General features: G+C 51.8%; 3 protein-coding genes across 7 annotated transcripts; 1 reads left to right on the top strand and 2 right to left on the bottom strand.

Annotated features, from left to right (window-relative positions):
- Positions 1-1,298: 1,298 nt before the first annotated feature.
- C7H1orf122 (chromosome 7 C1orf122 homolog) lies at positions 1,299-2,589 on the bottom strand. 2 transcript variants are annotated; one of them, XM_048350934.1, is made up of 3 exons: positions 2,477-2,589; positions 2,037-2,238; positions 1,299-1,774 (listed from the first exon to the last, which is right to left on the bottom strand). In XM_048350934.1, the coding sequence occupies exons 2-3, from the start codon at positions 2,082-2,084 to the stop codon at positions 1,679-1,681; spliced, it is 144 nt and encodes a 47-aa protein (XP_048206891.1). In that variant the 5' UTR covers positions 2,085-2,238; positions 2,477-2,589; the 3' UTR covers positions 1,299-1,678. The 2 variants fall into 2 exon arrangements, with proteins under 2 accessions (XP_048206891.1, XP_048206890.1); XM_048350933.1 differs by lacking the exon at positions 2,477-2,589 and adding an exon at positions 2,343-2,466.
- A 13-nt stretch (positions 2,590-2,602) lies between these two features.
- Positions 2,603-6,922, top strand: Yrdc (yrdC N6-threonylcarbamoyltransferase domain containing). 2 transcript variants are annotated; one of them, XM_048350931.1, is made up of 5 exons: positions 2,603-2,994; positions 3,590-3,704; positions 3,830-3,949; positions 5,495-5,637; positions 5,944-6,922. In XM_048350931.1, the coding sequence occupies exons 1-5, from the start codon at positions 2,603-2,605 to the stop codon at positions 6,014-6,016; spliced, it is 843 nt and encodes a 280-aa protein (XP_048206888.1). In that variant the 3' UTR covers positions 6,017-6,922. The 2 variants fall into 2 exon arrangements, with proteins under 2 accessions (XP_048206888.1, XP_048206889.1); XM_048350932.1 differs by lacking the exon at positions 3,830-3,949.
- Positions 6,923-8,216: 1,294 nt separating this feature from the next.
- Positions 8,217-13,936, bottom strand: Maneal (mannosidase endo-alpha like). 3 transcript variants are annotated; one of them, XM_048350928.1, is made up of 4 exons: positions 13,387-13,936; positions 12,124-12,233; positions 11,447-11,523; positions 8,217-9,037 (listed from the first exon to the last, which is right to left on the bottom strand). In XM_048350928.1, the coding sequence occupies exons 1-4, from the start codon at positions 13,934-13,936 to the stop codon at positions 8,401-8,403; spliced, it is 1,374 nt and encodes a 457-aa protein (XP_048206885.1). In that variant the 3' UTR covers positions 8,217-8,400. The 3 variants fall into 3 exon arrangements, with proteins under 3 accessions (XP_048206885.1, XP_048206887.1, XP_048206886.1); XM_048350929.1 differs by having other exon boundaries at positions 8,662-8,760; XM_048350930.1 differs by lacking the exons at positions 11,447-11,523; positions 13,387-13,936 and having other exon boundaries at positions 12,124-12,194.
- Positions 13,937-14,693: the final 757 nt, after the last annotated feature.

The following is a 14,693-nucleotide window of genomic DNA, read 5'->3' as shown; positions in this document are numbered from 1 at the left end:
GGCTAGTGCTCTATCACTTGAGCTTCAGCTCCACTTCTGGCTTTTTGGTAGTCAATTGGAGGTAAGTCTCACAGACTTTCCTGCCTGGGCTGGCTTTGAAGTGTGATCCTCAGATCTCAGCCTCCCAAGTAGGTAGGATTACAGGTGTGAGCCACTGGTGCCTGGCTAGCCCATTTATTCTTGCATATCCTGGGGGGTGGGGAGGGTAGAAGGAAAGGGTCCCTCCTTTCTTCTCATGCCATTAGGGGAAACTGATGGGATTATCTGGGCATTTCTGTTACTCTCAATCAGGAGAGGGCTTCTTAGTCTGCACTGAAAAATGCAAATTAAACTGGATCTTTATGTCAAGTTATACATAGTACAAGGTTTGTTTGTTTGTTTTTTCTTTTACTGGAAGTTTGAGATCATTGCCCTTTTAATTGTATATCCACTGGGCCAAAAGTCGAGTGATAAATGGCATGTTCCTTTCTCAGCTCAATGCAGTTTCTACTTTTTCTTATGGGAATTGTTTCATAAAACTTTTTTCCACCAATACCCAGGGTGTTTTTTGCAATATCCTTGTCCTCGCAGTGGTGCCAAGTCAGAGGCTTTTCTTGCCCCTTTCCTCTGTGTTCTCAGGCCTCCCAACAACCTACATCTTCCATTGTGTTTAGAAGAAAGTGGAGTTGGGGGCCAAAGTTCAAGGTGGCTATTCCCATTTCCTGTGGATTCCTCCCTAGACCCTATTTGGGGAAGGTGGCTGGAAACAGGTTTTTGTGGCTCTGGGTTAGAACTACCAGGTAAGGCAAGAGCTCCTGAAAAGCTTTTTTCTTTTGACACACACCAATCATTGGCCAGTGGTCTTAGTGACAGTTTTTTAAGTCCCAAATAATTTTATTTGGATTATGTAATAAAAGTCTCATCAGATTTAAGTGTAAAACATGGGAACAATGAACTTCCACTGAGCGATATGAAAACGTTACATGTTCAGTACTTCCAAAGGAAGAAACCTCCAAACCCAAAAGAGTAAAATATGAATTTGTATTTTTGAAGAATGTGAAATAATGGTGTTTGCTTAATTGCTCATTTTGTATAAACTTAATATTGTACTTTAAAATATCTGCTAAGTGAAAATTTAACTTTTTGGAATTGAAAAAAGCAATATTAAATACTAATGAATCTTAATTAAATGCTTATTTAAATCTAGTAGTATCTGTGGCATTACTTCCCATTCCTGTCCATGGCTGACCTTTTTCCATCCCCCCTCCCCAGCCATCAGTCTTGGAGAGGGGACAGAAAGGAAAGGCCCATCACCAGGAGAGTCTGCAGGTTTCCTTTTAATCAAGGCTCTGCTGAAGGTGTTTTAGGGGGCTTAGAGCTCCCAAAGCATGAAATGGACATGTCATACCGCCTGGAACCCCCAAAGCGGGCCAGACCACTCTGGCCAGCACTGCTGGTCTGCCCAAATCCAAGTAATCAGACTGGGAAATCATGGGCTACATTTCAAAACACAGCACTGCCTTCAGCCAGGATGAAGTGGGAGTGAACCCAACTGCCAACAGAGCTGCCATCCCAGGCTAACGGCCAAGTACCGCCACTGCCAGTGAAGACTAGCCCCTTTTTCCTGAAGGGAGTTGTTTAGAGTCCAGCCACCAGCCCTGGGGAGGGAGAGAAGTTAGGATGCCCGGCTAGGGGGTGGTCAAGGCTCCGCAGCTCCATCGCCAGCATCCTTTGGAAAGCCACCTCTGGCAGCGGCAACTGGCTGGGGAGGCGCTCCGGGTTTGGCTGAGACGTTCTAGTTGGAACAGAAAGGGAAAAAGTAAGCCTGTGAGGAAGGGCCTTGGATTCGGGCCTGCAAGGATGTAGCCTCTAGCATTTAGCTAGGACTTAACTTTTTCAAAACCTCTCCCACATCAAAGGAGGTTAAGGGTAAAGCGGTCGGGCGCTTTTCCACCCCCACACCCCTGGGAAGCAAGGGCTTGGCCGGCCTAACCAGGGGACAGACACCCTCTCCACCACCACCACCACCCCCAGCCCAGCCCGGGGTGGGCACTGACCCCGCCACCAGCCGGCTCCGGGCGCCGGCGGCCCAGCTGCCGCAGCATCTCCTCGCAGGCGGCAATGGTGTCCAGGAGCTGCCGCTGCCGCTGCTCCACCGCGTCCAGCAGCTGCTGGGCGCGCTCATCCCGGGGCGGCGGCGGGGGAGGCCTCCCGCCGAGCCCCAGCCCCGCCTTCCCGCGGTCCACGCCGGCAGCCTCCCTGCCCGGGAGAGAGCGAGACACCGACGGTCAAGGCCTGCGCTTGCGCGGGGTCCGAGCCCCCGAGCCCTACCTCCCCTCCCGCCCCGACGGGTCCCCTCTCACCCCCGTGACCAGCCTGAGCCCGGGCCCCATTCCATCTCCGCCTGCGCGGCCCGACCACCGCCCCCCTTTCGGCCACCCCCCCTCCCCAGCGCGGCGCCAGGACTCTGCAAAGCTGCGCCCCGCCCCGTCCCCACCGGTCTCCTTCAATCCTCCTCGGGGTCGTGGTCCCTTTAAGTTGCCCGGCGCGGAGGTGGGGCCGCGCCTCCCGAGCCGGAAGCTGGTTGTGTGCGTCACTTCCCCCCGGAAGCGGGCCTGGGCGGATGTCTCCGGCGCGTCCCTGCGCCGGGCTGAGGGCCGTGGTGGCTGCCAGCGTGGGGCTGGGTGACGGGCCGGCGGGCTCCGCCCGTAGCGGCCGCCTCCTCCGCCCGCCCTGCCCCGCTCCGGCGGCGCCTGGAGCCCGGCTGTTGCGGCTCCCGGGGAGTGGGGCCGTGCAGGCCGCCAGCCCCGAGCGCGCCGGCTGGACTGCGGCGCTGCGGGCCGCCGTGGCAGAGCTGCGCGCCGGCGCCGTGGTGGCCGTCCCCACCGACACGCTGTACGGCCTGGCTTGCTCGGCCGGCTGCTCGGCGGCACTGGACGCCGTGTACCGCCTCAAGGGCCGCAGCGAGGTGAAGCCGCTGGCCGTGTGCCTGGGCCGCGTGGCCGACGTCTACAGGTGAGGCCGCCCCGACCCGGCCCCGCTGGGGGCGGCACCGCGGGAGGGGCTTCCGGTGACAGGCGTGGGAGACTGAGGCGCCGGGAGCGGGAGGGGCTAGTCCGTGCTCCCCGAAGGATCCGGAACTGGAAATATGTACAGAGCCCTTCGCTTGTGCCAGGGCCCCAGCTAGGCACTGAGCGACAGCGACGCGTGAGGCCGGCCGTGCCGTGTCCCCCCTCAGCGCTCCTGCGCGCGTGAGGGGCGGCCCACGGGAAGGAAGCAAACGTGGAACAGAATTTTGGCAGCGAATGACTTTCCAAAAAAGAAACAAAATAGACGGGGCTTGAGACTTGTCACGGTAATCACAGCTCTTTACCTGTTGTAGTTCCCACGACAGACGAGGGCTCCAAGCCTGGGTGCTTCCCTGCAGCCCTGCCTTCCACGCAAGCTCTAGGGGGCTGGGGGGTGGGTTGGGGTGGAAGCAGAAGGACAAGTGGTCGTGTTGTAGACCCCAAGGGACCCTTGTCCTGGATCTGTCTAGAGGCCAGGAAAGGCTCACTATTGGCCCGGTGGCTTTTCACTTCGATTAAGTTTGTGCTCCTTTGTTTCCCAGGTACTGCCAGGTGACAGTGCCTGAGGAGCTCCTGAAAGACCTCTTGCCAGGACCAGTGACCCTGGTGATGGAACGCTCCCAGGAGCTCAACAAAGACCTGAACCCCTTTACTCCTGTGAGTCAAGTTTCCTCCTGTGTCTCAGACTTTTTCTGACCCATCTGGCATCTCAGGATCCAGAGTAGACTCATTCTCTCTCCTTGCCAACCTTCCTGATAATTCCCTTTCCTCTTGCCTCATAGCTTGTAGGCATCAGGATTCCTGACCATGCCTTCATGCAAGACTTGGCGCAGATGTTTGGGGGGCCTCTTGCTCTCACCAGTGCTAACCTCAGCTCTCAAGCCAGTTCTCTGAACATAGAGGTGAGAATTGCTCAATCCTTCCCCTAAAAGCCTCAGAAGACCAAAAATGGTTTCATTTGGGTCCAGCCTTGGGAAGCCTACTCAGTTGCCATGGGTTGAGGGAGGGCATCCAAATTTAAAAACTTTGGAACAGTTTTATTTCAAAGCTTAAGAGGCCTTGGTAGAACTGGTGTCTTTTTTCCTACCATCTTTATAATAATAGGAAAGATTTTTTTTTTTTGCCGGGGTGGGGGTGGGTGTCTGGGAGTCTTTTATTTAGCTGTGCACAGCATCAGTTCACCACCACCAGGATAGTGAAGAACAGCACTGGGCCTCAGTAGGGCTGGGTGGTGGTTGTTGTTGTTGTTTTTAATTAAATTTTATTGACAAGGTGATGTACAGAGGGGGTACAGTTACATAATAAGGTAGTGAGTACATTTCTTGTCATATTTGTTACACCCTCCCTCATTTAACAGGAAAGATTTTGACAAAACGGTTGTCTTCTTGTTGTTAGAGACTTCTATTCAGCCCTAAGTCTTTACAGTAGTGCTAGGAAGAAAGATGGAATTAGACCCTAAAAGTTGTCACTTCTTATAGTCACATAGCCATTGAATGACTAGGTTTTGACTCCTGACCTTCATCTCTTATCTCTGCCATAAGGCAGACCAAACAAAGAGTTACTCTCATCTTTCTTGGCTACATAGTTTAGAAGAAATGGGAATATAAAGAAGTTTCACTTACTTTTCTTATTCAGTTTAAATATAAAGGGACAAGAGTTTTCTGTGCCCAGACCTAAGTGAGCACAGGGGCTTCAGAAATTAAGAGCTACATGCTTCTCATTTCATACTCTGGTAGCTTACTTGGTCTTGGTTTGCAGGGACAGACATGTGGCAAGGAGAGAGGAAAGTTCTTACCTTGTCAACAATCAGTTGACCTGGTCAACATAATATAACTGGTGTTTCTCTGCTGTCTAGAATTCCCAGGCCTAAGGGTATTACATTGTCATCAAGTAAGGAGCTCTAGCTTAGCAAACAGTTCAGTCCACTGTTTTGGTAGGAGCACCCTTGCCACAACTCAAACTGAATGTTGAGGAATGTATTTGCAGAGCTTGTCCTATTTTACTCTCCCTGCTCTGATCCACAATCCATTAAGATCCAGGATCAGAGTGCTAGAGCTGGAAGGACCTTGGTGGTCAAATGGCCAGTCACCTTGTTAGAAGGGCTAGATGAAGTACCTTGCATTTGTCCCATAGGTATGGTGGAATGTCTAGGATCAAAGCCCACATCTCTAGATGTCCACCAGAGTCCAGGCATTCCAAACAGCAATGTGTTTGATGTCCTTTATGTTCTAGACAGGTGCTACATGAGGCATTTACTCAAAAGGGTGAAACCTGTTAGAATATGGTATCCTGGGAAGACTGACCTTTATAACTAAGGTTTCTTCCTCTAGAGGAAGATGCCTCCTGTTGCAAAATAGAGGTCTTTGCTTAGGTATACTGAGTGTGCAGTGTGACATCATTGCAGATGCCAGGGAACATAGCCATGCTCTTCCTTTCCCTCTTCTCAGGAGTTCCAAGACCTCTGGCCTCATTTGTCCCTGGTCATTGACGGGGGACCCATTGGGGATGGTCAGAGTCCTGAATGTCGCCTTGGTTCTACTGTGGTTGACTTATCTGTGCCTGGAAAGTTTGGCATTATTCGTCCAGGCTGGTAAGTCTCTTTGCTATGCTATGAAGGTAGAATTTTAGGGAAGTTAGAGAAATGAATCAAAGCTTTGACAAAGCAAAGGTTGTTAGTTCTATCTAGCTCTGGGCTGGTAGGAGGATGCAGATAGACATGGAGAAGTGGCAGGTACAGTGGGGACTAGATTCACTGGTGTTTCTGCCTTTTTAGGATCTATCAGGTGTTTAATGAGTAGAGATGAAACTAGGACCTTAGAAGTCCCTAGTCAGCAGACACTGGTGGACTCAGGGCTTTGAGAAGTTAGACAGTAACAAACTTGTGTGTCCTCCTCAGTGCCCTGGAAAATACTACAGCCATCCTCCAACAGAAGTATGGGCTGCTCCCTTCACATGGGTCCTGCTCCTGACACTCAGGAGGGAGGACCAAGGACACTACTGGATACTATGTGTCTGTCTGCTGCTGGTTGTTGGGCCTCATTCGCAGAGGCCAGTGGAGCCGTGTCTCTAGCCCAGTCCTTTCGGCAACATGTCTTTCTGGACTTCACATACCAGAAACTGCTGGCTTAGCCTCACACTTGGTGTGGGGGTGAGGGGAGTATATTATATTTATTCCATAGTTCCTTATATCAACCAAAAGTTGAATAAAGATTAAGAACATTCCTAGGGTGGCCTGAGTCTAATAATAGTTTCTTTTTTTCTTCCCTCTACCTCTTTTAAATTGTGAAATAATTTAAACCAAGCACCGTAGTGCATGTGCCTGAAATCAAAGCACTTATAATCCCAGCACTCAGGAGGATGGTAAATGCAAGGACAGCTTGAGCTAGTGTTCAAGGCCAGCTGGGTTACATAACAAGATACTGTTTCAAAAAAAAAAAAAACAAGTAAAGAAAAGTAATTTAAGTAACAGATTTAGAAGCTAGTGAGAGCTTCCTTTCTGGTGGATCCAAACCAACTGGAAGTGCCCATGTAAAGTCCCAAGGGACCATTGGGACCAGCAGCAAGGGTTTGTTTGGGCTTCTGAAGCTGGAATCTGGTTTGAGTAAACATTGCAGAGCTATAGAGCAAACCCTCTCCTCTGTGCCAGAGGACAAACATTTTGATCTAATGATAGAAATCTTGGGAGAGGGATCCACATTAAACAAATCTGAAACATCCTTTTTAGTCAGTACTTTCTTATTTATCCCTAAATTATATGCATAATTTAACTACAGTGTTTACTCAGCAGCCTTTTTGCTTCATAATGTATACCAAGTGTTGTACATAATTATTGGGCATTTTGAACTTTTCCTTTAATAAAAAGTCTGTTAAACACATTTGTAAATGGTTTATTTTTCTTTTTGAATTATTTCCTTTGGGTAGGATTACCAGGTCAAAGTTATATATGCATTTATGGCTCTTGATGTAGATTAGACTTCAAAAGAACTGAATCACGTTTCACTGCCTTCAGCAGTGTGTGAGGTGGCTACCTCTTTATTGGCCTTGCCATATTTTTCACATTGTGTATGTGTGAAATGAAATCACTACAGGCCAACTTGCAGCCCTTCCCACTGTCCCTGTCTACCTTGGTTGCCCTAGTGAAAGCACAAGCTAGTTGCCAGGCTGATGGGGTTTTGTGTCAGTTATTCAGGGTTCTGTGTCCTTGAAATAGGAACCTAGGTCCTACTTTCCCTCCCCCATGCACCCCACTTTCCAGAATTGTGATTCAGTCTTGAGTCTCTAAACCTCAGTACAGTGGTTTCCAGTGCACACTGCTTCAACTATAAGAATCTTGCCATGGTATTCCAGGGGCCTGCCTGCTTTATTGGGGCCTTTGCAATTAATGTATTAGTTTGTTTCTAAATAAGCACTGATTTGTTAACTATTCCATCTATAAATTTCATTTAAACTAGTAATTTTTTAAGCTGATCTCCTCTTCATTGTGCCAAATCTATAGCCAGCCCAGGCCTATTCTGAGGTCAAGATTCATGAGATCTTAAGGGCAAGAAACCTGTACTTGAGGATACTACTTCATACAAATCATAAGAGCACTGAAAGTGGCTCTAGTGAGGACCTCATCCCACTCAAGCAACTAAAGGGAAAGGGTGTTCTGGTCCTCTCCCTGCATTAAGTGTTCATCTGGGAAAACTGCCTGGAAATGAAAAGCAATTGAACTCCTAGCAGAGTGAAACAAAAAAAAAAAAGAAAGAAAGAAAAAGTGCACCTAGGAGGCACTAGCTACAAGGCCACACCAAACAGCAGAAGCCTATCCTCCCCCACCCCCCACCCACAGCACCAGGCTTACGATCCTGGTGCTGTTATTGGGTGTTGAATGAATGTGTGAACACTCAAGATTGTTCCTGGTAACTGGGTTTAGGAATCTGAATCCAGTTGGGAGGATTGTAAGCCTGTAGTTCCCTTTTTACAAAGTCAGGTATGTTTCCCTATCTTTGAGAAGACAGATGATGCTGAATAGAGGAAGCAGACTGGCTCAACCCTGAGACCCTTCCAAGAGCAATAACTGGACAACTCCACTGCATAGCCACCACCAGCCACAGAGCTTAAAGCCAGAGGATTCTCTTGCCACTAGGCCATATCCCCAGCCCCAAAGCCAGAGGATTCTATGACACTTCTGAGGACGTGAAGTTGCTCTGCCCTGGGTTCTGGTCAGTCACCTGCTAGCCCAGTGCCCCGACACCACCTGTCTGAGCCCTGTAGAAGCATGGTGGCCAACCAAGAAGCACCCATCTGTTTATTTTGGGGACCAGTGAGTGAGCCCACACAATGCCATCCTCTAGGGAGGTTTGTCAGCCCCTCACATCAGCCATTGCTCCTTCTCCTTGATGAAGTGCTCTGCCCATCGGCGAGTCAGCTGCAGATACAGGCTAGGTTGATGAGGCAGGTAGTCCAGATACAGGCGAGCTGGTGTCTTCTTTGGGACGGCCTTCTCGATCTGCGTGCCCTCGTGCCACTCATTGAAGGAGGTGATAGAGACAATCTCAGGCCTCACACTCAGGGCAGCCTGCAAGGCCGTCTCGTAGTACTTGCCATTGACCCTGTTCCTTGTATTGTGGTTGTTCCAAGGCCTAATGCTGGTGTCAATGTAGCCAGGCCCCACACTGGGAATGAACATGAGGTTGTTGGCATCACAAAAGTTCTTCACAGCTTTCCAGTTCTGATGGGAGGAGCCAAAGGAGAAACCATTGGAGGCAAAATAGGTGTACATGCCATCAAATCCTGCAGCCAGGATGTCGTGGGTGTGGCCCTCCTCCACCAACAGCGCTATGAAGACCCCATCATAGGGGGTGTTGCGGATCGAATGGGGCCCATTAGGTGTCAGAAGGTGGGCCCAGGCATCAGGAGACGTCAGGTATGAGTCGTAGATATAAAAGAGTGGGAGGCTCTTGCCCATGCTGTTCTTATAGCGGTAAAATGCACCATGGGAGCCATACCTGAGGGATAGGAGGAAGGAAGCCTGAGTTACATGTGAGAAACCAGCACAGCTTTAAGTGGTCTCAGTTGAGATGATTCTCATGCACAGCACATCTTAGGATTCAGCTAGTGTCCACAATTAAACTTATCTTCTTCTACCAGCCAGGTCATTCCTAAGCCTCATTTCTCCATGCTGAGCTAAGCCACTGCCGTCTTTCATCTGGAAAGTGGCAACGGCCACTTGGTGTCTCTGCTTTCACTCTGGCCTCCCTATAATCTCTTCTCTTTAAAATATAACTCAAACCTTGACCCCCTAACCAGGACCAATGAGGCCCTGTCTACTTGGTGTGTTCCTACCCCTCTCCTTTTCTGTGACCACCTCCTCCATTCCCTTGTTGTGTGTAGCTTGTCCCTGCTTAGGATTTCATAGGCCTTTCCTTCTGCCAGCCCTCTATATGAAACTTCTTCCTTCCCTCAGATCTTTCTAGAGCTGAGCCCTCTTCCAGGGCCTTATGCATACTAAGGTAAGCTACATGGTATAGTCCCACCTATCTCTCATGTGTTTGTGTGTATGTTTCGCTTCACTACATTTATTTCTCACAGTTCTGGAATCTGGGCAGTTCAAAATCAAGGTGCCCAAGAGAGTTAGTGTTTGATCAGGGCTCACTCCCTGACTGGCAAATGGCCACCATCTCATAAACCCACAAACCTGAGGATAAGAACTAGATCTTTATTCATGTCAGCTCACATGTTGTCCCCTAGAGAGCTATATGTGGGTTGCCTATTCTAAAGTAGGTTTAATGAGTGTATGTGTTCTAGTACTGTGGTTTGAACTGAGGGCCTTGGTTTCTTGCTTTCTTGCTCACTGCTGGTGCTCTTGAGCCATGCCTCCAGTCTGTCATTTTGCTGGTTAATTGGATGGAGTCTCGTGAACTTTGTCTACTCAAGATGGCTTTGAACCATATACAGTCCTCAATCTCAGCCTCCTGGGTTTCAAGGATTACAGATGTAAGCCACTGGTACCTTACCCTCAAGTAGTTTATTTTTTTATTTATTTTGTCAGTATGGAGCTTGAACTCAAGACCTGGGCACTTTCCCTGAGCTCTTTTGCTCAAGGCTAGCGCTCTATCACTTTGAGCCACAACGCCACTTCCAGTTCTGGTGGTTAATTAGAAATAAGCGTCTCATGGACTTTCCTAAATGGGATGGCTTTGAACCTCAGGTCTCAGCCTTCTGGGTAGCTAGGATTACAGGCGTGACCCACCAGCACCCAGCTCTCAAGTAGTTTCTTAAAGACTGAAGTGTAACTCAGAAGCTGAGCTCATGCTTAACATACACATGCTAGCATACAAAGAGTGGAGTTTCTCTTGGGTAAACTCTGACATAAAACCTTGCTTTATTCCTTATTTTTCATAGTATGGGTCACCATTTTGTTTTCCCTCAATTTTTCCTGGCTCCCCTGTAACTCCAACATACTAGAATGTAAACATGGAAATCAGAAACTTTCCTGGTTGTGTCCATCATAAACATTTAGTAGATTTTTTGTTTTTGGCCAAGTGCCTGTAAACTTAGCTACTCGGGAGGTAGAGACCAAGAAGGTCATGGTTTGAAGCTGGCCCAGCAAAAAAATAGTTCTCAGGATCCTATCTCAACAGCAAAAGCTGGGCATGGTGACACATGTCTGTCAGATCAGCTACAGCAGGAACTGTAAATAGGATCAGGGTTCAGGCCAGCCTAGGCAAAAAATAAGACCCTATCTCAAAAATAACCAGAAAGGGTGGAGGTGTGGCTCATGGAGTAGAGCACCTACCTAGCAAAGGTAAAGCATCTGGCTCAAACCTCAGTTCTGCCAATAAGACAGAAAAGATAATTTTCCTGACTACTCAAGGGTAAAGATCTATAGGATCACAGTTCAAACACAGCCCAGGCAGAAAAGTCCATGAGGCTCTATCTCCAAAATAACCAGGAAAAAAGCTGGACTGCAGGCATGGCTTAAGTAGTAGATTGCCAGCTATGAACAAGAAAGGAAGAAGCATAAGGCCCTGAGTTCAAACATCAGTACTAGAAAGTAAAAACTAAAAAAGACTTCATGAATGGTGTTATGCAAGCACTATGCAAGCCACATGTGTATTAGTTATCAGAGCTTATGAAACTTGCCTCTAATCAGATTAGAGGCTGCAGAATTGGAGTTGACATTCGGGTTGTCTTGACTCCAAGTCCAGCACCCTCTTCCTCTAAAACAACTATCGGGGGGTAAAGGGACTTGTGTGGTTCGTGTGGTAGAGCAACTACATAGCAAGCCCAAGGCCCTGAGTGCAACCCCAATACTACCAAAACAAAAACACTCATGTGTGTGAGTCTCTTATTTAACTGTCTCCCTACCCCTACCTTGATTCCCATCAACACCCCATCCCCTGGAGCAGCCTTACGTGTCAATGATGTACTTGATGTTGTCGTGTACAGTGATGTCATCCCGGCCCTTGTAGGGTTGGATGTGGAAGGCCACCTGTGACAAACAGAGCAGTTAGTGATCAGTGAACATATGTCCACAGGTCATTCTGGTGGGCTTTTACAGGGTGACCAGCAACTCTGCTCTGTGCCAGCTCCAGTGAGTGGCACTGGCTGCCGGAAACCACTGGAAGCAGTGTGCCAAGCCGTGGAAGGGGAGGTTCTATGTCTGTTCAGTGTGGGTTCAGGGATGGGGAGTGGGCTTTTCTCCTTCACCATAACAGTGGAGACTGACTTATCCAATTGGTATGTCTAGGGGAAATGGCTGCATAGCTAGCTCATGTCCTTCCACCTGAAGGTGAGTCTTCCTGCTGAGCACCCGGCTTGTGTTCCACTCCACTTCTTCCAGAATTCAGTCTGTGGGCTTACTGGTTTCTTGCTTAACCTGTATTCAGGGACAGGGTCTCTACATTAAGTTTTCTCAGAATTAAAGTAAGAGTGGTATAGACATAATTAAGACCTTTCTCCTAATTCCACATTCACTAGTGGTTAGCTGTTTCTAGGAAGCTGCTAAGAGCTCCCCTAGAGGCACTGGCCCTGTGGGCATAGGTGGGGGAAATCTAGACAGAAAACACACAGTCTTTTCTCAGAGACACACCTGGATGTTGTACTGGTGGGCAGTGTCCAGAATGGCAGGAACCAGGTCATCTGAGGGCTCCCCGTTATCATCAGCCATGCCAGGCGGGTACCAGGAGAGGACCAGGACACCTGAGACAGAAGAACAGAGGCCTGGTAGGAGATACCAACTCCAGCTGCAAAGTAGTTCCTGAAAATCTTGGGTCAGGTTCATCCTGGGCAGATCAGATCCCAAAGTTTCACATTCTGGAGCTGTCCGCGCTGGAGGTGCTGAAGTTCTGCTGCCAAGGGAGCAGTAGCACGCCACACCAGCAGGCAGCCCAAGTCTGCGGTGCATCTGCAAGTGGCAGAACCAACAGGAGCCGGTGGCCACCCACACTGCGACCTCCCTAGAAGAGGCACACACCTGGGGTCCACGGGGACAAGTGCCCTACGTAGAAGTCAACTCCTTGCTTACCACAGGATACAGCACTTTTGCCTTGACTATCCACCTTCCTCTCTGTTTTGCTCATCTTGGTATACTTCCCACCCACCTCCTTGTAGTTCCTTTATCTTTTTTCTTTCTGGGTTATTTCTTCTCCCCCACCCCTTTAGACAAAGTCTTGCTATGTGGCACAGGCTGGCCCCAAACTGGTGATCCTCCTACCTCAACCTCTCAAGAGCTAGAGTTACAGGCGTGTGCCGCCAGGCCAGGCTTCTGCCGATTCCATTTTCCTCCTACTTGCAAGCCACCGCCAGGCAAACTGAATGTGCTGTAAAAACCAGCAGAATTCAGTGACAAAATCTGAACCAAGCCTCCAATATAGGAAGATCCCAGGGCCCTGTCTTCTAGTTTGGGCATCTGATGAGAACTCCTGCCTCTGCTCAGCAACAAGGGCGAACTTTCTTCACTGCAGCCCGCAGAAACAGGAAGCGCGGCTGCTTTCTTCTGCACCCGGTGTAAAAGCAGAGGCCGCCCCGGCCTGTATGCTTTTGAACTCCATGGCGCCATGCTCCTGAGGGGGTTTCCGAGGCCTTGCTTTCCTGGACTTGGAAGTCCCATAGATTTGAAGTCTGCCGCCCTCTCCTCGCTGTCCCTGCCTAGGACGACAAATCTGGCGCGCACCACCCAGCAGCTCTGCCCTCTAGCAGGGCCTTGGAGCTATTGGGGTCAGAACGGGCAGAAGAAATACTAGAAGGAGCCGGCAGCGCCAAGCTGTGCGCCCAGGATGAGAGCGGGAGTGGGGCTGAGGCCTGGGAGGGGGCTGCGGGGGTGGAGAGGGCTAGGGCTGAGGGGAGGGCTCACCGATGGCGGCTTCCTTCAGCTGGGTCATGTGCTCTCGCAGCACGTCGGGGTCCCGGGAGCTGTAAGGCCCCAGCTCCGGGTAAAAGCTGGAGCCCAAGTCGTCGGGGGGGCTGTGGCGGCCGCGGGGGTAGCTGGCCGAGATCTTGGGGTCCCAGTGCGGCACCATGACGTGGTCCCAGTGGATGTAGCGGCCCTCGCGCCGCGGGCTGCCGTACCAAGAGTAGTAGAAGGCGTGCAGGTCGGAGTAGACGCTCAGGCTCCGCCCGGGGGCGGGCTCGGCCTCCGCGGGGCCCGGCCCCGGCGAGCTGCGGGGGTCGGCGGTGCGCGGCGCCGGCGGGGGCGGCGGCGGGGCGGCCGGGGCGGCCGGGGCGCGGGCGGCGAGGGCAGGCGCCCCCTCCGGGTGCCGCTCAAAGGGCGCCAGCTCCGGGCCCGGGCCCAGGGCCGGGAGCCCATCGGGGGCCTTGAGCGTGCGCAGGCCCATGAGGGTGCCGAAGGCGAAGAGCAGCACCAGAAACAGCGCGATGCAGGCGCGGCGCCGCCGCCGGGCCATGGCGGCCTCCGCGGTCCCGCCTCCCGCCGCCGGTCCGTCCCGCTACCTGCCCGCCCGCCGCGCCATGGCCGCCCGCCAGGGTCCCCAGCGCCCGGCTCCCCGCGTCCCACGGAGACGGCGACGCGCGCGGCGTGGGCGGCTCCCGGCCTCTTCCCGCAGTGCGGGCGGGCCCCGCACACAGAGAATGCAGGCGGCGCAGACCAAGTGGTGCGATCCGAGGGGGGACTGGACTGGAGCAGACCAAGTCCAGCTCGCCGAGCCGCGCGCCTTGGGGAAGGGGAGCAGCGGGACTCGGGGCGCTGCGTCCCGCGGCGGCGATCTCCAGCCCGGCCTGCCCGGTGCGGGAGAGGGGCGCGGCGCTGGGGGTGACGAGGGCGGGCGGGGAAGGGAAAGGAAAGAAACGGGGTCTGCGGCTCCCTTAGAGCCGGGGCGACCCGCACGGCAGCCTCCGCCTCGGCCCCCTCTTAACGCCGAGCGGCTCCGCAGCCTGGGGAAGGCGCGTCGACGTCCCCGCGGGCACCCGCGCCAGCTAGGGCCGGGAAAGAACTGGCCAGGCTGCAGGCACGCACCAGGCCTGGGCCAGGCCCCCGGCACTGTTTCCAGCCTGCCCCATCTGGCCGCGGAAGTCCCCTGTGCCCCTCCTTGCAGGGGAGGCCTGCTTGGTTCGGCCGTTTGCTAAGGCCTGATAAAAAGCGCACTAACACACGCCCTCCATGTGCCAACCCCCCTACCCCCCCAGTCTCAGGTCCTGCGGCCA

The sequence above is a fragment of the Perognathus longimembris genome, chromosome 7 (genome assembly GCF_023159225.1).
Source record: "Perognathus longimembris pacificus isolate PPM17 chromosome 7, ASM2315922v1, whole genome shotgun sequence".
NCBI lineage: Eukaryota > Metazoa > Chordata > Mammalia > Rodentia > Heteromyidae > Perognathus > Perognathus longimembris.
This window is presented reverse-complemented; position numbering and strand designations above follow the sequence as displayed.

Coding starts and splice junctions, on each gene's coding strand:
- C7H1orf122 (XM_048350933.1), bottom strand. CDS start 2,377: ATGGAATGGGGCCCGGGCTCAGGCTGGTCACGGGG. Junction 2,239..2,342: donor GGCTCAGGCTGGTCACGGGG/GTGAGAGGGGAC, acceptor TCTCCCGGGCAG/GGAGGCTGCCGGCGTGGACC. Junction 1,775..2,036: donor CGGAGCCGGCTGGTGGCGGG/GTCAGTGCCCAC, acceptor TGTTCCAACTAG/AACGTCTCAGCCAAACCCGG.
- Maneal (XM_048350928.1), bottom strand. CDS start 13,936: ATGGCCCGGCGGCGGCGCCGCGCCTGCATCGCGCTGTTTCTGGTGCTG. Junction 12,234..13,386: donor GCTGAAGGAAGCCGCCATCG/GTGAGCCCTCCC, acceptor CTTCTGTCTCAG/GTGTCCTGGTCCTCTCCTGG. Junction 11,524..12,123: donor CCCACCAGTACAACATCCAG/GTGTGTCTCTGA, acceptor TGTTTGTCACAG/GTGGCCTTCCACATCCAACC.
- Yrdc (XM_048350931.1), top strand. CDS start 2,603: ATGTCTCCGGCGCGTCCCTGCGCCGGGCTGAGGGCCGTGGTGGCTGCC. Junction 2,995..3,589: donor CGCGTGGCCGACGTCTACAG/GTGAGGCCGCCC, acceptor TTTGTTTCCCAG/GTACTGCCAGGTGACAGTGC. Junction 3,950..5,494: donor CCAGTTCTCTGAACATAGAG/GTGAGAATTGCT, acceptor CCCTCTTCTCAG/GAGTTCCAAGACCTCTGGCC.